The following is a 21501-nucleotide window of genomic DNA, read 5'->3' as shown; positions in this document are numbered from 1 at the left end:
TTGAGACTGGCATCTTATTGCTTACCTATCTACAGGATTAAACATAATCGTACTTGGGGAGTTCTATTTTGAGAAATAAGAAATCCTGCTTTCAACAGTTACCATTTTTAAATAAGTCAACATGTGCCAGGCACTGTGCAAAAGTCTTACAGGTGTTATTTCACTTAATCTTCATGAAATCCCTGTGAAGGAGCTATTTAATCCCTCACTTTTCAGATTAGGAGCCCTAAGTTTAGAAAGGCAAAATGAACCTTGCTCAAGAGCATATAGCTAATAATTGGTGGAATTGGGATTCAACAGGTTGGTGAACTTTGACTCTCCTTCTCTGTATCATTTTATTGCAGACAGAGAGGAGAAGTTAGGAGGGTGGATGGAAGCCTCTGAGTGTAGCTGTCTTAAAGACAGTTTTGCTGTCCTTGTATTATGTCAGTAGTATAATTTTCAAAATAATTTTAGTCCCTTAAATTTAATTCTTCGACTTAGATGTTTGTGGAATCATTCAAGAGGCTATTTTAAATGCAACACAGTTGATGATAACCTGAGATAATTGGTAAAAGTGTAGTAAAAAAATACTATTAAAATTACCCTTTTCAAAACCTGTAAATGCCAATACTTTGTAGAAATATTTTGTAAAACATAATGCATAATTTGTTTAAGGAGCAGTGTATATGCCCACCTATGAAGAGCAGATTATAGAATTGATTTAGATAATTCAGGAAAAAACCACACCTTTGCTTAAACTGCCTGTCTGAAGCTTGTCAGAGTGATATTCGGGTAAGAATTAGTTAAGTACTTCAATTTTCCACTTGATTGGATGTGACAAGACATAGCCAGAATGACTTGTGGATTTGTTCTGGAATTCTTAAGAATAAATATTATTTTAAGACTCATATTTTATAGAGTTTTATCTCTGTTTATTATGCCACTGAGTCATTTTTCTGAACTTCTGATTTACATGCATCATATAAATGTATTTAAATAATATTCTGCTTCATGATTTTCAGCTGCTGGTAACATTAATCAAGACAAATCCCCAAATGTTGTAATTTTCCACTCTCTTACTGATTCAAACAACTTGAATCACTGGAGTCTATCAATGCCTTCTTGGATTTCACAGGTCAACAGTACTAAGGTTTTAATTGAAGTAATTTCTCACTTGAGACCCAGAATGCAGCTACTCGTACAAATGAATGAGATTATATGGTGGCCAAAATGCTGCTACCATATTTTTGAGTACTTTTCAATATGAACTTGGAAATTTTTATTTACTATCAAGGATTGGCAAGCTTTTTCCATAAAGGGCCAGACAGTAAATATTTTAGGCTTATTGAGCCACAGCTCAATTTTGCCCTTGCTGTGCAGAAGCAGCATAGACAATACATAAATGAACAACCATGGCCGTGTCCAATAAATTTCACTGTGGACATGGAAATGTGAATATCATTTACTTTTCGTGTGCCATGAAATGCTCTTCTTTTTGTGCTTTTCAACCATTAAAAAATGTAAAACCATTCTTAGGTTGTGGCTGTACAAAGGCAAACCCTAGGCTGGATTTGGCCAACAAGGCCACTGTTTGCTGACTCCTGATATAGAAGCTCAAATAATTTATGTATTTTTCTTGGTTGTAACTACTACTGGACAAAAAGGAGAAATTTTTCTAAAAAGCAGCCACAGGATTCTTTATTAAGATGTATTTCACACTGTTCTATCTGACATTTTTTTTTCTGATGTCTTTCTCCAATTCTATACCTTCGAGAGATGAAATACATTTTTTTGGTATTCTTTCCTTGATGCATTCTAATTCATAGCTCCCTTGTGCTGCCATGTGATTTGCAGTCCTTGTTAATCTTGTGGTCTTGACACCTTTCTTACTCCTATATAAAGCCCGTTAATTATAAATGCTTTACCCATGCAACTATTAAAACAATGTATGCAATGAATAACCAATTAACATTTTATATTTTCTAAAACTAGAAAGGAGCAAAGTTAAAACTGCTTTATAATGGCAGAAATTAACTGGGAAATTTGTTTCTATTTTCAGGATGGTTATAGCAACAGCATTCAATTCTAATAGTTTCAGTAGTATGGATAAACTAGCACATATATTTTATTATGTTGAATTCTCATATCCAACGGAGTTCTATTCAGTTTTATTACCTGTATGTTTTGTTATGGTCTGAGATCAAGAAGAAAACTGTGAATGAGTTTTCCATAATTTCCTTGTACAACACAAGGGTTTGTCAGATAAAGTAGTACTTATGTGACAATTATAGGAATTGTTACATAAATGTTTTTGTTGCTTTTTGGGCCCTGAAAAATTAACGCATGAAAAATTCGTATCTGTGGTAGGCACAGAAAGTTTCATTGCATTCTATGTTTCTAAGCTGGGGATCTGACCTTTCTATCTAGAAGATTTTTAGGATCTTCTGCTTATTAAATTGTAACTTTCTCCCTGTTTGCTGGTCCAGGTCTCACTCTGCTTTCTCTCCCGCCTCCTTTTTCTCGAGGCTTTGGGCTCCTTGTGGGCCTGCACGACACAGAGGCCCCCTCCGCTGCTGCAGCCTATTGCAGATTTCCAGAAAAGTGTGGACCTCTCTTCTCAACCAAATTTCTGCCTTCTGTTTTTCTTGGTATTATGGGTTTACACGTTGCTAGTTATTAACTGTAATTCTCACGGTGCCTCAGGAGGGAGAGGAGATACAGGTGCCTCTGCTCAGCCTGCTGACTGCACCCAGCGGTCCTCCAGGTGTGCCTCCCCGTGCTGCCCTGCTGCCCCCAAATAGTCCTTTTGAGTGAGACTCGCATGTGTGTTTTCATTTAAAAGTTATCAACTGAAATTGCAATGAACTTCAGAAAATTATTTAAATTTTTTAACAATTAAATATAACTGCAATGGGGAAACTACGACATGTACATGTGATACATGTTTGGAGCAATATGCCAAATATCATCTTAGTACATTGATGAAAATGCTTTTGACCTACCAGATCCCCCAAAAGGGTCCTGAGAACCCCCAGGGTCTATGTATCTTACTTTGAAAATCTTTGGATTACATATTAATTTCATTATCATTTTATAGCATAAATAGGCTTTAGAAAATGTATTAGGGAATACATTTGAATTACAATTTGTGCACCAAGTATATGCTGTTTTTTCTCAAAGGGTCCTTCTTGCTGGGAAGATGTCTTAATCCCAAACCGGATGAGTGGTGAATGCCAGTCTCCAAACTGCCCTGGGACTAGAGCAGTAAGTACTGGTCAAATATGTTCTTTCATTATGGCATCTCCAGTGTTTACTAGGAAATGAGATTAGAGACAAAACACTAATTGATTCTTCCCATCCACTTTTATATTTACAAAAAGTGTTATAAGATTCAAAAGTGTTCATAATATTCACCAAAAATTCTGCCTGTATCATTGCCTTGCAGTGTCACTTTCCTAGAGACTTAACCACTTTGGGTGATTATGTTGAAACATGACAATTTAAATTCCTCACAAGGTGATATTCATGGAATATAAAGAAGATCCTGTTCGGAGTCTGACAACAGAAAATAACAAAACTGTAATGTTCATCTTTTTCCTAATGCTGTGATATTTTACATTTACATTCCATATCATTCAAAATTGCTCTTTCTACCTTTCTTAGCAGTTTTCTGAAATAGTGGGCTGTTAGAAAATTTAGAATGAATGACCAGCTGTAAATGGAATCCCCATCCTCTGTTCTCTGCAATCCATTTTGTCTTTGCAAACATATACCATATGTTTCACATAGAGAAGGTATTTCTGGAATGAGAGCCTAAGCACTGAAGTTTTTTTTAAATAATTTTATTATTATGGTCATGTTTATAATTTGTGTATTATACTTTTTACTTTGAAAATCCTTGGGTCCATCATAATCTGATTATATATATTTTCTGAGCTGTAAATACTCTTACGGCACCAGCACAAATGTCAAGTTAGTTCACAAACTGTCACAGCCAGCTGGCAGTTAATATCTTCTCTAAGGAACAAAGTCTGTCAACAGCAACAGGTAGAGTGTTTGAGCTAGGATCACTAGATGTGTCTTCTCTCTCCAATCTGCTGGATGATTGCAAGGCTACAGAGACAGCAGTGAGCAGCAGTAATGATCATTCTCCATCAAACGGGACTAGGGACACTGAACAGCTTTTTATTAATGCAAATCCTGAAGAAAAATAATGACTTGTGCGTCACTCGCTGTTATCGAGGCACAATACAGTCTTGCAAGTTTGCTATTGGGATGAAATTAAAGTATACATACTTTGTAGTACAGATTTCTTAAGTATAATGGTATTTGCGTGTATATATGTGGATGTAGTATGCATATATTATAGTATACATGCCATGTAGATATAATTACATTTAATAATAATTTAAATCCTCTGGTGCATGTCACATTATGATCTCCATATCATCTTTACAGCAATGTGAGCTCCTTTGAAAATCTACTTCAGTCATTGACAGTCTGACTGCCTCTGTGTACCTTCATATTAATTGGGAGGATTCAGCATCGCAGGATAGACAATCTCGCATCTTTAAGGATTTAGCTTCAAACTGGTCACAGGGCTACTGTGTTGCTAGGGCTGAGAATCACGACCTTTGCTTGCTGAATATTCACCTCGCCTATTTATCAGTATACAGAGCTTCGTCTAAATCAGTTTATACTGAAGGTTTATTTCAGACAGCATGGTGAACTGACACCCTAACAAATACTTGCAGTGCACACTATGTAAAAGTAATGAATTGAATTCCAAACACATATTTTTAAAGAACAGCTGAGCTGACAACATAGTAAAGAAAAGGTCATATGCCAAAACGTAAGAGAAGGCTAGACTCCAGAAAGGAAACTGTGTAAGCTAAAGCCACTCACCACCGGGGGTTACAGCCTCAGACCAGGCAAACGCTGGAGACTGCTGGAGAGTTTAGGGCCTCATCAAGGTGGAAAGTGAAACCATAGAATTCTACATGAAGAACCTCCTGGAAAACATGATTTCTTCCTGGGATCAAGTGGAGAGAGGAAGGTTCTGGGGATAGTTGCCTATTTTGTTTTCACTCTAGGTAGAAATGTTACTCCTAAGAATCTGTAAGCACAGATCCATCTTTACCTGAGTTTGGGGCTAAATTTTACTCTTTCTGTGTGCGCTTATATAAAGTCCTGAGTCTAGAATGTTGTTTAGGGTGGCCATGAGTTGGCAGTGCCAGGAACTGGGCTGAGACTAACCCACATCCTCCCAAGGAGACCTGTGCTCTCAAATGAGTCCTAAAATAATTCCCTCAGATAAAGTTTCACAGAGCATGACCTAACAATCAGAAAAATCACAGATGGAAGCATGCCATCATGAATGAGAGTGAGCAGAGTTCAAACCTGGAAAGAACACAGAGATTAAAGTTGCCTGGGAAAGACTATAAGTATGTTTAATGTGTTTAAAAAATGAAAGCGCACATATGATTAAAAAACAAAAGACTATCAGAAATATCCAGTCAGATTAAAAGATTAAATACACACACACAAACATGCATACCCACATGTACATACATGCACACAATAACATGAGAAATTCTAGAATTAAAAACTATAATAATTGACACAAAATTGCCTAAATGGGCTAAACAGCAGGTAAGTAAGTGAAAGAGCAATTCTAACTTAGATCTGAAATTTGCCCTGATAAAATTACTCAAAATGCAGGCAGAAAATATAACAGATTTAAAATATAAAAGAGAAGTTAAACAATATGGTGGATAAAATTAGATTTCCAGAAGAAAATAATAGAGAGAATAGTGGAAAGGTAATATTTTAAAAGATAACGAAGCAGAGCTTTCCACAATTTTTAAGACTCAAGAATCCCGAGGAGTAGGAATAAAATGAAAGCCCCACCTAAATCGATCACTGAAATTGCAGAACAGAAAGATTCTAAAAGCAGCAGAATGAAGAAGACTGGTTACTACACAGGAGAAACAATCGATAGTTATTAAACCAACAGCAACATCAGAAGGCAGATGACACAAGAACAATATCTTCAAAATGTTGAAAGAAAATAAATGCTAAACTAAAATTGTATTTAAGAAAAACTTTTTAAAAACAAAAGACAAGATCAACAACCAAAAAGACATTTTCAGGTAAACAGAAACTCAGGGAATTAACTTCCATCTAAACCTTTCAAATATTTTTAAGTTAAATTATTTCAGAAAGAAAGAAAATGATCCCAGAAGGAAAGCCTAAAATGCGAGAAGGAACAATTGGAAAAAATGTAGAGAAACCTAAACAAAATGTAACAATCAGTATGATAATAATTGATTAGCAGAAATATACGCAAAGATAAATAAAGTTTCTGGACAATATTGCATATAAGCATCGAACATAAAGTTAAAGCATTCTAGGATCTTTGTACTTTTCACCAGAAAGGAAAGACAGTGACTAAAATTAAACTTGTTTTTGGTACATGAATGTTCATAGCAGCTTTGTTTGTAACAGTGCACACTGGAAATAACCCACATGTCTAACAACAGGTGAGTGTGTAGACAAACTGGAAGAGCCGTACAGTGGTTTACTGCTCAGTGATAAAAAGGAAGTCACTGTTGACACACACTACAACCCGGATGGTTCGCAGAATAATTATGCTAGTGAGAGAAGCCAAACAAAAAAAGGAAATGCTGCGTGATTCCAGTTATGTGAAATTCTAGAAAACACAAGCAATCTACAGTGATAGAAAATAGATCAGTAGTTGCCTAGGGACTGGGTAGAGGCAAGTAGAGCATGAGGATGGGACTCAAAAGGGCCCAAGGAATCTTTGGGGATGAGAAATTGTTCAGTATCTTAATTGTGGTGTTGGCTTCATGGATGTATATGTATGTCAAAACGTAGGCTATTTATCCACGTGCAGTTTATTTGATGTTAATGATACCCCAGGAAAGCTATAAAATAACAATGCTAACATTTTATACAATTATGAGATTTCACATAAAAATTCAAACCTCAAGCTCATCCTGAAAAGCCATAAGATCAGGCAGCTCTGCGTTGGCCTCTTAGCCAGAGTTCCTCACCCCCGTGCACTCCTCAGCTGGCTGCCGAGGTGTGTTAGTGAACTTGAAGGCTTTCCTCTGGTGTGTAATTCTGAGGACACCTCACACTCCCGACACGTTTGGGGTTCTTCTCTCTTGTGAATTGTCTGGTGGTGAATAGGCTGCTTCCCCTCAAAGGCCTTTCTGAACACCATGAGTTTATAGGTTCAGGGCTGGGTCTCATGTGCCTTGGCCAGGTTCAAGTCCTTGCTGTCCAGTGTCCAGGCTTCCTCACCATGCCCCTGCTGGGGGACCATGTGGGGTTGGGGGCCTCAAGTCCCAGGGAAGGCAGGAGTGAAAATTCGTCCAGTGCACAGCATGGTAGATGCCCCTCAGGGTGTTGTCACAAAACCCCTCTTCTCCCAGGAGGGGCTCACAACCACACCCTGCAAGGTCATGGGTCCCATGCCAGGTTCATCACCTCCAAGTTCAGATGACTTCATCTGAACCATGACCTGGGGCCTCCTCAGAAGCTGTCCCGTATAACCCACTGGGAAGCAATTCCTACCCCAGTGATCTAGTTATACCAGTCATTTTTAACATGAAACTCAAGTTAAAAATGCATTTAAATTGTATAGAATTACCATCTAGGGGATTGAAATACAATACAGGTGTCAAGTTAGAAAGAAGGAAGGGCGGGAGGGAGGGAGGGAGGAAGGAAGGAAGGAAGGAAGGAAGAAAGAGGGAGAGAGTGAATTAGAGGAAAATGGGACAAATAAGTAGCACACACCGAAAAAAAAAAAAGAGGTAGAAATAAAACCAAATATAACAGTTAATGAAATTAAATGTAAATGGACTAACTAAAGTTTAGAAGACAGATGATTAGACTGGATTAAGAGAAGAAAATCCAGCTTTATGGAGGTTACAAAAGGTGTACCTAAAACATACGAGAACAAAAATATTGAAAGTGGAAGAATGGAAAATGATGTACCACACAAACAGTCACCGAACACAGCTGTTGAAACTATTTTAATTGCATATAAAATAGATATAGGGAAAAAAAGCATTATTAAAATTTAAGAAACATTATTAAAAATAGATTTCGATAAAAGGTTCAATAACCCAGGAAGATATAGTAGTTTAAAAATTGTATGATCTCAATAACATGGATATAAAATACATTAAGGACAAATTGTCAGAATTAACAAATTGTACAGATGAAGCTGTAACCATGAGGGAAGATAGTGAGCTAACTCTCTGAGGAGTTGAGGGCTCCGGCAGTGCAAACTCAGGAAGCCGTAGCCTACTAACACAACCACTGAGCAGGGTGGCATCCTGAGTGCTACACCCAACCATGGGGGGCACCCCTTTTTTGAGCACATATGGAACATTTCAACAATTGATCATGTTTTAAGTCATTTAAATATCAATAACGGAAACATAACCCTAAAAACCTCTTAAACATGGAAATTCAATTAACTTAGTCAATAAAAAAAATCCAAATGGAAATATGGGATCAAACAATAATGAAAATATAACACATATCAAATCTTTTGGGATGCAGCTAAATTAGTATTTAAAGGGAGTATTTAGAACCATAAATGCTACTTTTATAAAAGAAGAGAGGGTAACATTATTTAAAGATATTGTTTAAGAAAGGAGGAAAAATTGTCATATCCAACTATTTTTTCCCCATATCTAATGAACATAAATAAATGTTGGTTAAATAAAGGAAATGAAGGTATGCACACTTCTGAATAACTATACCAGTGGGTGGGCAGAATTGCTCAATATGAGACGTTTAATTCCTTCTTCTTTGCTCTTAAAACCATTTTTCTGGATTGTATTTTTACAGTTCAGCTAAATGTAAACCATGACTTCTATTTTCTAAAGCATTGTGTGTGGTGTTTGTTTCTTAAGAAGGTGAGAAGATAGGCACTTTAAGTAGTTTATCATATTTTAATATGTAGAGTATTTTAAATTTTGACAGTATTTTATACACTATGTATTATATTATTATAAAAATGTTTAATTTCTATCACTTTAATAAAATATCCATATATTTAAAATTCAAAAGAGCAAGGTCTATAATGTATTCTTAATTAATATTTAGGCACTTAAAGGTAATTTAATTAGATCATTTTAAATAGCAGTAAACTTTCACCTTGGTTTTTAAGACTACAAATATAAACTTGACCCTACCTACACTTTAGACAGAGAAATCTGAAACAAATTCAGTTCTACACTAGTCACTGTTATCTTAGCAGGAGCATCACATTAGTTCTGAAAGGCATCTTACCTTATTATAAAAAGAATTCTAGTCAACTCCAAGGGTGTGTGCTTGAGATTAAGAGGGACAGAATCAATTAGGATTTTTTTCCATTAGTGAAATTAATTCAACTTTGGATATGATATAGACTTTAAGTTTTCTGTGTAAATCTTCATTTTATATTTTACCTATGATACCTTAAACAATGAAGATATTTGTGTTTGTATGTGCATTGGAGGATATATATTTTTCTTACTTGCACACATGTAGGCTAACGCAAACCCAGAAGCCTTACTCTCTAGGAATTATTCCTGAGTTCTGAATCATAACTTTTAAAAGTGAGTATTACCTGTCCATCAAACACTCTCCTGTGAAGACATTTGGCTTAGGGGTGCTTTTGTGGTAATGAAGGGTTTCTTAGCCAACTGTGAGATTGTTGCTTTTTCCCTCACGTCTGACAGTGGGGTTTCGGTTAAGGGATAGTCCCTGGGATGAAAAAGAAATCAATTATATCTTGTCTTAGTCTGTTCAGTCTGCTATACCAAAAATACCACAAATTGGGCGGCTTATAAACAACAAATACTTATTTCTCACAGCTGTGGAGGATGGAAGTCCAAGGTTAAGGCACCAACAGATTCAGTGTCTGTTGAGAGCCCCCTTCCTGAGCCTTAGATAGCCGTCTGCTCATTGTGTCCTCAAGTGGTGGACAGGGTGAGGGAGCTCTCAGGAGTCTCTTTTAATAAGGGCTCTGATTTCATGACCTAATCACCTTCTAAAGGCCCCAACTCCAAATACCATCACAGTGGGAAACAGGTTTCAATATATGAATTTGGGGAAAACACAGACATTCAGATCGTAGCAAACCTCAAAGTAATAAATAACCAAGGTCATGATTTTTATGCTTATTAAGGGGTGTTGATTTCACTACTCAGCCTATAGCATACATTATATTTTATGTTTTTGAGAAGTAATATTTACTGAAATTCCGTGTAAAACAATACAAAACTTTCTTTTTTAGATTGCTTGATTTTGACCAGAGTTAAGCTCTTTTACATAGAACTTTTCTTTCTTATCAGAAACAGTAGAGATGAATCTGTTAAAATAGCTCAAAGACTTATTTCAAGTGAAGCTTGATACTAAAAACTATCCCTTGAATTATAATAAATGACATAATTATTAAACTCAGTACAGCAAACGGAGAGTTTTCATCTTACTCAACATGCAATTTATTTCTTGCATTTTCCCTGTTAGGTTCAGTATATGTCAACTGGCACATTAGTTTGAATACAAGTTAACTAATATTCATAGTCTCTATCTTTGATTTCATCTTCTGGGAAGATGTTGACCAGAACAAAATGAATAGTAAATAAGTGTCACCTAATACTGTACATTTTTTTATTTATAGGTCATTTGCATATTTTATGTCCGAAAAGTTTCTTATTAATGTTTTAGTTTAATCGAATTACTATCCTTGAAGGGCTCTGTGTTTCTTTTGGTTGCTTTTTGTTGTTGTTTTAGGCTTGATTGAGATCTCACAAAATGAGTCTCAGGATTTTTCAGGATGGTTTCCTGGTATAAACTATATGTTCTTATTTTTTCCAGTATCTAATAATAATGGAAGGTTGGCTTCGTTTCGTTTTTAAGAAAAGATCTGAGGTTGACCAAGTGTCCCTGAGGTAGTCACAAATGAAAGCCTTTTTTGCACAATGTAAAAGGAGCTCCATATTCTTATGTTGCCCAAACTCATCTGCATAATGCAATAACCAACGTGGCACAAACATCTCCAAATATGTATTTAAACAATCCCAACGCTTGTGGTTCCAGGAGAGCCATTGAAACCAAAGGGCTGCTGGGTGCTTAAACGTGGAGGGTGGAGAATGGAAACAGAAGTAAAAGAGGAAAGAACACATTGACTCCTCTCTCATTCTGCCCTGCTCTGGTCAAAGAGAAATGGTCTCCCTGTCCTTACACTGTTCCCTACAGTCATATTTTCTAAATTCTAAATAAAATTGAATTCTGAAAGTTTTGCAGTCAAACTCAGATTATGATTGAATGGTATCTAAGTGGGACAAAATGTTCTTTGTTTTCTGACATGCAATTTGGGTGACAAACTAGAAACTTCTTATAGCATTTTTCAAAAACTGATCAAGTATTCAGACTCAAGGACAGTTCATTTTTAAATCAAGTTTTGAGTACTTGAAAACAAAAAGTGTCATTTTTTTAAAAATTAAGGTAAAATTGAAAGATATATATTTTATTATGGAATTGGATGAAATTTTGCAAATTTAAATAAAAAATTTAAAATTTTGTTTATAAATAAATTAGTCTGCTATGAAAAAAATGTGTCATTTTTTAAGAGTACTAAAGAAATTGAGGTAGTTTTTAAGAACCGACAGGTATTTGTGCAACTCTGAAGTCTAGACTCAATTCCATTCAATTTTTCATTTTCTGTGACATAACCCCATTTTTATCTGGGCTCTTTTATAACTTCGTGGAAAATTAAATCCGCAGTCATCTTCAAATGGTATTGTTAAAGACTCTTCTACTGTTACATGAAAAAAACTAATCACCAAGGAAAGGAAAACAGGTACCAGAAATCCGTGCATGTATATATAGCAGAATACCTGTGCACATGAGATAACCAATATCCACAGTGTAGTCCCACAAACATAACCTTGGTTTAGTTTATGATGCCATTTTTCAAGCAAATGGGCGGTTTCCATAATGTATATTTTAAATATTGAAAATAATTCTTGCCTCCTCAATTCCAAGAAAATTCTGTTGTGTGTGAATTGTAAGTTGTTTTTTCACTTGATGATCTGTGATTCTCTGTGCTATAATTTATATCTTATTTCGTATACAGAAGAAGATCATGCATATTACCACAATGCTGTTTGGATACGATCAACTTTTATCATCCCCAGAGGCTTCAAAAGTTACTCCTTAATTTCTCATCTTTCCATGGAATGATTCCAAAGCCAGATATGTCAGTGAGGGGCTGTGTTGAAGTTTTGTTGTGGCTTTAGACAAGGACCCCAGACAACAAAGACACAACAAAGGAATTTATCATGATTAACCAGAAAAAGGTGCACTTTGAGATGGTTAGGTTTTAGATTAGGGGAGAAGGTATATGGATCTACCAAAGAAGATAGCAATAGATATAATAAGATAATTTCAGTAGATTTACAAATGAAATTCTGAGAACTGGAACAAAGAAAGATTAAATACTACTGTAAACATCACTGAATGTTTCCACTGGGATGGTAGGTTAGACCTAAATGGAAATATCAGGGATTGGGAACTAGAGGTCAGCCTGCGATAGCCTCCATGCAGATGCACAAGAGGCTAATGGAGTGAGAAGAATAGAAGGAAGATGTGGGAGTAATGGTCCAAGAGAATGAGGCCTGCTTCTCAACCAGGAAATCACCCTCTTGATCCTTCAAGCAGGTGATTGATGGCTCTTGGAGACCCATACTTCATCATGCCTTGATGGCAGTCATCAAGAAACCATCATCCCTCTTATTCAGGTCAAGCTAGCTCTCAGAAAGTTATCAAGGGCCATGATAAAATTTAGTTTTTCAGATATATGCTGAAAAAAAATACTTAAAGCTATTTTACCAAACTTGAGAGGTAGAATAGAAAATATAAACATATGGAGAATAAAATCAAAACTGAGAAGAATTTCATGCACTATTGACCCACATGTAGTGAAACATTTACTTCCACTAATATTTCTTAGAAAACAAACATAGTTTGGGGTCCTCAGATCTGAATTTCCTAAAGTAGGTAATTGTCATCCCCCTCAGTACTCAGAGTTCTAGAAAATAAACTCAGTGCTGACCATAATACATGAGTGTTTTTATGAGATGAAGACAAAACTTTTATGTGTAAAGATTGAAAAGCAAAATATACTTTAAAATGTGTGTGTTTCCATTCAGAGAAATATAGTTATTTTCATAACAGGTATTTATGTGTATGTTATGTGCTGTGTAGAAAACAAAGACTGACCTTCAAGCACCAGAAGTCTGGTTGGGGAGATAAGACTTTACAGAAATGACTGCAACCCAGATTCAGCAACACAAGTAAAATATGCATTGAGCATGTCTTCTACGCCAGGCTCTAGGAATAGAAAAGGGAATATTTCATTTACTGCTCTCATCATTTGGGGAAAATGTCAGGGTGGGATCGGACATGTAGGCCAGTGATGATTTTTACCACGAACTACATCTTGATAAAGACAGATATGAAGGAGTGTAAAAGACTTCACTTTGTGAATAAGAGAGAAGAAATAAGACAAATTGGTATATCACAGAGGCCATGAGACAAGCACAAAGAAGTGTTCTGTGGGAGTTCAGAGAAGGGAATTCCTTTAACAGAGGTGACCAAAGAAGGCTTTGTGGAGGAGGCGGGCCTGAGGCATGGGTAGTGGAAATTCCACAGGTAGTGATGTCGTCAAGGTTAGAAGCATTTTGTGAGGCAGAGGAAATGACAGGAATAAAGAGATAGAAAATTAAGGGTCATTCATCCCATGAAGTACTGTTAGCTGCCTGCTGTCTGGTAGATAGTAGGCTCAGCACTCCTGTGTGTGCAAAGTCAACATCCTCTGCTTCCACGGAGGTCCTCTCAGCCCTGATGACCTTGGACTTATCACGAGGAAAGATGGAAAAGAAGCCCAGGGTGTTAAAAGGGTGTGAAACAGGGCGTCTGCCTAGAATCTGTGAGTAGGGCACCCTTGACTGGAGGACTGGAGGCCAGCCCTGGGATCTGCAGGCTGAGTCAGAGTTACTGGTGGGGGAGTGGGAGGGTAACTTCCGGCAGGAAAGACCCTCTTGCAAGAGCCCTGCTGTGGGAGGCTCCTTGGGGAAAGCATCTGGAATTTGGAGGTGACAAAGGAACAGGAGGCAGTGCGTTTTCTCCCTTTTGTGTGTTTGTTAATTGTTTTGTTTGTGAGTTTTTATGTGGAGGATTATGACTAGTAATAGAAGGAATCTCACTACATGGAAGTTTGGATATTTTGAAGGCTGAGATAGAACTTGAGCTGGTTGGCGTGAGGGGTAGGATAAAGAACAAAGAAGGAAAAAGAAAGTCTTGAGGTATAAAAATAAAGAGATTATTTTTATATACTTTACTATCTTAAATCCCTGGTAATGTGTGAATAAAGGTAAATGAGAATTAGCATTTTGCCTTCCTTAAAGCTAGAAACAACATACAAATGAAATTTTAGTTTAGAACCGATTAGAAGCACCACACTTTTCTTGTATTTATTGGGTCATTAAGAGCAGCCATATGGTTGTCTTCTGTCTTATCTATTCACGCTTCTCCAGTATGTTCCTCAGTGAGAGTCTATTTAGTGGATGATTGGAATTCTATTTTTATTGGTAACTCTCTGTTATCTGTAATCGCCAGAAGTAGATGATCCAGTATAAAGAGTTTCCTCTCCACTCACTTTTTGTCAACCTTACTGGAAAACTGAGACCTTTTTCTTTTGCCATTAACTTTTGAAAATATTAGAGGGAAAAGAAAATGGGTTACTGTGTGAAGTAAAATTTGAGACTATCTGAGAATCCATCCCTTCTTAAGGATAATGCACTTGGCTGTAATTGTGTGCTGAGCAGTTTGAGGAGTGCTTGACTGAGAGTTGGGAAGTCTGTAACTCCTTCTGTTTCTATGTGCATGTCGATTAACTTCTGTTCATTTCCAGTTCTCCAGTTGGACAGCAAAGATATCCATCACTCTTGAAATTTCACTGAGTGTTTGTGGAGATTTGGGACTCAATAAAGCTTCCTCTGTTTAAAAAATGAACGACGTTCTGTTGGGATCACACAGCTGTTGATATCTGTCGATTTTCATACCTTATTCAGAAATGCCTGTATTTTCCTGGGTCCTAGCATTGTCATTTTTCCTGACAGTTATCTAATTTCTTAATTTTATACCCGCCTTATAAAAACATACCATTTCTGTCAAAGAACCATTTCTCCATGTGCTTTTATTACCATTTCATTAAAACTTACACTGATGTTCACAGTTATAAATGTCATTAAATGACTTTATGTTAAGCAGTTAAAAGTCATATCACTCAGTACAATGTCCAATATATGAAGACCATTTAGAGAATCAATTCTAATTTAGTATTTAATAGTGAGTGCTAATAATTATTATAATGCATGCATTTAAATTTGGACATTTTCTTGATTGAATAATGAAATGCTTTAAATGAGCTCATTACTTAAGGACTGCAATTCTCATGCATCTTATGAGATAAGATGTTTACCTCATATGGATATAAGCAGATATAAATGGAGAAAAATGCATAGTGGGGTTCATTGCAGGGCAGTGGTTACAGCATATGACTCTATAAGAACAAAACCACAATAGAAATACAAAAAGTACATTTTTTTGGAGTTGAGCTAAAGAAACTCCTTAGTGATGGCTTACGTTTACTCTTATGGAATAGCAGAGTCAACTGAATTGTTATAAAGAAGTGGCCACTGTAGAATAGGGTTCATCAGCCATAGTTATGGGACTAGATGAATTCTATGACTATCAGATCCCAAGGGAGCAAATAAAAGAAAGATTACCCAGACCAGAGGATTAGTTAGGATACTACAAAGTCATGATTACTACAAACTAGGATTTATAATCCACTAATTCTGGTTATGATGCACTGTTTAAAGCATGGTTCTTTAGAAATCATGGAACGACATCGTATTGAGAACTGTGATTTAGTCTGAGTTTTCCACATTTTCTTTTCAACTGTCACAACTAAAGTACTTCCTAGGATTCTGCCATGGTTATCACAGCTGTCCCTCCAAAAAAAAAAGCCTAAACAAAACTAAGCAACAATTATAACCAAACCCTTCATAATGGTGAAAGCCAATCTCTATTTAAAAAGAGATAGCAGGAAAGAGAGAAGGGGAGGGGCAGAGGAGGTAATTAAATAAGCTGAATAAATGAAAATTCATTACTCTCTTCACCAAATGTTTCTTTGTGGCTGGAGACATGTCAAAGAGAAAGGTCTCCAGCTGGTAAGGACTACCATGGATCTGACCAAAAAGGTTTACAGGTTCAGGAACTAACTTTTAGCAACTCAGATCTTGAAGAGACTAACTCATGGGCTAACCAACACACAAAAGACACTATTTATGAACCATGATATTAGTTCATTAATGTATACTCTGGGAACAACATCTTGAATTGCAGAATATTCATATCTACCTTCCCAGATATGTTTGTTTTCCTCCTCCCTTCTGCTCCCCTCCCTTTTCTTCTTCTTTCTCTCCTTTTGTTTTAAAATGTGTCTGCACAGTCTTTGACGCACCTCTCATCAAATGTTGGGTTCTAATTCCCCACCCCTTGGACCTGGATCAGCCTTAGTGACCTGTTTCTGAAGAATAGAAAACAATAGAAGTGATCCTGTGTTACTTCTGAGGCTGGGTGACAAAAGTCACAGTAGTGTCTGTCTGGCTTTCTCCTTGGGACACATACACGAGGAGCCTTTAACCAACATGGATAATGCCTGAGAGACTGTATGGAGAGGCCACGTGGAAGTAGCCAGAGGTGACTAAGGAACCCAGGGGTTCCCTTGACCAGCAGGTTAGCCTTCCTACCAACTGCCGTTTGTGTCAACAGTCAGCCTTCAGACCTGGCTCATGAGCCTCCCCAGCTGATGCCACAGGAGCAGAGATTAGCAGTCTGCACCAAACTCCACTTAAAGTGCAGATTTGTGAGCAAAATAAATTTTAAAAAATTTCAAACCAGTAACATTTGAGGTGGTTTGTCGCACAGCAACAGATAACTGGAATACCTCCCATAGTGTTCTCTGTGATCATGTGATTATACCAAAGGCCACACACACTCTCATATATAGATATGTGTGTGTGTAGGTCATAGTTTTATAAAAGCGGGTTCAAATTAGAAATGAGACAATGATTTGATGATGAGAGTATCACAGTAGAATTATATGGACTTGAGAAACAGTTTATTCATGCTGGGCTTGACCATTTGTATATCTGAAGCATGTCTTTACGTTGGATAGTGTCTTATAAACAATAACAAGCACTTTCCAGTCAACTCCCCCACTTACTAGATACCAAATGCACCATGTGGTCATGCCAGAGGAATTAAAATGCAGCTATATATCTATCTAATTTAATTCCATCATCTCTACCTGAGGCTACATCCTGGGCTCTGAGATATCTGTATGTATTTCCCAAGTCACCATTAACAATATATTTCCAAATGATTTTGTCTGATGGTTTATTTTCAACGTGGTTAGTGTGTAGCATAGCAGACAGGAGCATGGCCAGTGGAGTTAGAGAAGCTTGATCTGAACTTTTGTTCTGATACTTATAGTCTTATGGTCTTGGACAAAATCCTTGTGCCCCTGTCAGTTTCCTCATTTGTGAAACAGAATTAATCAGTGCCTTTTATACAAGGTGGGTGGAAGGATTAAATGTGACAAAGGACATATAAAGTGCTTACCTCAGAGCCTCTCATTCTAAGGGATCAATACATTGTAGCTATTATTACCATAGTTGTTCGTATTCTAATGTGTTGACTTTTACTAGACTTGATCTCTGGCCTTTTCCACCAGTACTGTGTTCAATTGACTGTAATTCCCCTGCAGTTGATTGTCGTTTATACAAATAACACAAGGTATTCAAATCGATAAAATTGCTCTGACAATAACTTTGTAGCAGACTGCAACATCTGTAGTTTCCTTAAATAAAAATGTACTCAATTTGCATTTTATATAATACATGCAAGATTGTGATATAGATAAATTTCTCTACCAGCTGATCTGGAGGAAAAAAAATAACTTAGTCATAATGACTTAGAAAAGCATTGCTGTTGATTTTTTTTTCAGAGCCATGCACCAGCAGGATTATTGTTATAATATATTATTGTATATGTTATACTCAAAGTGCAGTTTAAAGTTATGATACCTCCATTATTTTCATAATAAATGTTGCTTTTTCTGATTATAAGAACATGATGTGGGCTGAAAAAAAATAGCCAGCATACTTTCATATAAAGAAAAGGCTAAAAGTCATGTTTAATCAAACCACTAGAAGAAAATCACTGTTAACATTGGATGTACATTCTAGATGGTTTTCAAGGTGTACATGTGTATGTGCACATGAACACACATACATTTTTTAATGAACTCATATCTTACATATTATTTTGTAACTTGTATCTTTTACTTCATATAGTGTACTCATTTTTCTATCAATAGATAAAAGTCTACATGATCATTTCATGATTGATACCATTCTATTCTGCTGAAGGGGTCCACCATCAGTATTTAAGCTGCTCTACATTTCACTCCAAGAGCCACACTTTCATGATCTCTCTTATGTACATCCCTACAAACGTGTATGGTCACATTTTCAGAATCTAATTTTAGAAGAAGAGTTGCTGCGGCAAAAGTATTTTTCATTTAAAGTGTTATCATGCGAATTCCAATAGTTCCTCTGGGAAACTTTGCACCTGTTTTCACTCTCCCTAAAACTATTAGAACAGTTTCTTCACATCCTTTACCACTAGGTGCTTTCATTCTTAACTTTTTGTCAGTGTTTTTGGTGGAACACTGTATCTCATGTTAAATTGCCTTTTTCTAATTACTAGGAAGCTCCGGTAGGTTTCCATTGTTTATTGCTTATTATTGTGGCTATTTCCTTTCTTATAATTAACCTTTGTAAACATTTCGTATAGTAACCCTTTACTTATCATATATGTTGCAAATATTTTTCTCCAGTAAGTAATTTAATTTGAAAGTGCTTTAGAACTATTTAAGCTGTAAATTTTGATGGAGTTAAATGTATTGTCTTCTCTGTAGTATTATGTCTTTGCAGTCATCCTTAGCAGAATCTTCTTGACACACAAGATCATTATAGATATTTACTGAAAATCTTTCCTAGTTATTTTATTTCCAAGTTTCTCTTTTTTAAATATTTGATGAATGTAGATTTAATTTTAGTGTGAGGGGTTTTATATGAATCTAATTTTACTTATTTCTCCTCCCAAAACCTACAGTTTACTTTTTTGGCATCATTTATTGAATAAAACACATTTCCTCACTGATTTGAAATAAATCCCATCTTTATATTATATTAACTTTGGGGTTTTATCTCTAGAGCCTATCCTGCTCCATTAACCTGTTTATTCTGCCTTCACTCTACATTGTCTGGATTACTCTCACATATAACACATTATAACATATTTAATATCTGGTAATGTCAGTTCTCCAAATTGCTGTCACATTTTTCTTGCTATTCACACAAATTAATTTTTTCATATGATTTAGATTTTTTAATAAAGTTTGAAAATAAATTTCATGAATTTGTTTTCATTATATGAGTTAAGCATGTCATCCTAGAGAAGTCAAGGGAGAATGTAATTTAAACATAGATTACATAATGGCGAGGTGTATCTTGTTTTTGAGTTCTGAGCTGTTTCTAGAAAAACTAACACTCCCCCAAATTAATTCCTTAGCAGTTTATTATATACATAGTACAAGCTCTTGGCTAGTATTCCTGACTGACCAGTAGTTCCAAGCCATTAAAATGTAATCCCATAAAAATTTAACATCCCATGGGTTATATTTCTTTTTTTTTACTTGACAAAGTACAGTACTCGATAAAGTTAACTGGAAGACTACTGTTCACTAGATTACAGATATTCAGTATGTTTCAAGTTGAATGAAGTTTGTTAAATCAGTTGTTTTATAGTAGGTTTTTAAAAAATTATTGTTTCTACTTGATTTGTAATATTACTTATAGGGAAGTTAAGTATTAATAAAATTAGTACTTCAGTGCTCTTTAGCATTTCATCTTTCTAAATCTAAGGGCTCCTTCTGTCCATCTTTCAAGTATTATCATGTAATTTTCTTAAGTAAATGGAATTTCCAAAAATGCAGATAAGCAGGAAGGAAATGAATAATTTATAAGAACTATGCTTGTTTTTATTTTCTCTACCTATTTTGGATCAATTTAGTAAGGCAGTGGAGTACAGCCTTAAAAGGATTGGAACATGGTGACATGGATGGACCTAGAGAGTGTCATACAGAGTAAAGTAAGTCAGAAAGAGAAAAGCAAATATTGTATAATAAAACATATATGTGGAATCTAGAAAAATTGTATAGATGATCTTATTTGCAAAGCAGAAATAGAGACACAGACGTAGAGAACAAATGTATGGATACCAAGGGGGAAAGGGGTAGGGTGGGAGGAATTGGGAGACTGGGATTGACACATGTCCATTATTGATACTATGTATAATATAGACAACTGATGGGAACATAGTGTATAGCACAGGGAACTGTACCTAATGCACTGTGGTAACCTAAATGGGAGGAAAGTCCAAAAGGGAGGGGATATCTGTATGTGTATGGCTGATTCATTTTGTTGCACAGTGAAGACTAACACAACATTGTAAAGCAACCATACTCCAATAAAAATTAATAATAAAAAAAATGCATTGGAACAAGAAAGACCTAGATTCAAGATACTGCTAGTTGTGTGACCTTGAACACAGTCTTAGTTCTTTTTTTTAAAGCCTTTTTAAAATTATTGAGGTATAGGTGATTTATAATATATTATTTTCAGGTGTATAATATAGTGATTCAAAATTTTTATAGGTTGTATTCCATTTAAGTTATTATAAAATAATGGCTATATTCCTTGTGCTGTACAATATATCCTTGTAGATTTTACTCATAGTAGTTTGTACCTCTTAATTCCCTACCCCTATCTTGTTCCTCCCCCTTGCTCCTTCCCTCTCCCCACTGGTAAACACTAATTTGTACTCTATATCTATAAGTCTGTTTCCATTTTGTTATATTCATTTGTTTGTTTTATTTCCTAGATTTCACATATAAGTGATAACATATACAGCATTTGTCTTTCTCTGTCTGACTTCTTTCACTAAGAATAATACCCTCCTGGTCCATCCATGTTGTTGCAAATGGCAAAATTTCATTCTTTTTTATGATTGAATACTATTCCATTGTGTGTGTTTGTGTGTGTGTATAAATGTATACACACTCATATATCTCACATCTTTTTTATCCATTCATCTCTTGATGGACATACTTAGGTTGCTTCCATATCTTGGCTATTGTACATAGTGCTGCTATGAACACTGGAATGCATGTATTTTTCGACTTAGTGTTTCCATTTCCTTGGGATACATACCCAGCAGCGGAATTGCTGG

General features: G+C 35.9%; 1 protein-coding gene across 1 annotated transcript in view; it reads left to right on the top strand.

Annotated features, from left to right (window-relative positions):
• PRKN (parkin RBR E3 ubiquitin protein ligase) overlaps positions 1 to 21501 on the top strand; it is a gene marked incomplete at both ends in the record, with an annotated part of 1053566 nt that overhangs the window by 388927 nt on the left and 643138 nt on the right. The window contains one exon of the mRNA XM_079716751.1: positions 3163 to 3246. Coding sequence (XP_079572877.1) covers positions 3163 to 3246 — 84 coding nt within the window. The remainder of the gene's footprint in view (positions 1 to 3162; positions 3247 to 21501) is intronic.

Source organism: Hyperoodon ampullatus (assembly GCF_949752795.1).
Source record: "Hyperoodon ampullatus genome assembly, chromosome: 12".
In the NCBI taxonomy this organism is placed as follows: Eukaryota; Metazoa; Chordata; class Mammalia; order Artiodactyla; family Ziphiidae; genus Hyperoodon; species Hyperoodon ampullatus.
This window is presented reverse-complemented; position numbering and strand designations above follow the sequence as displayed.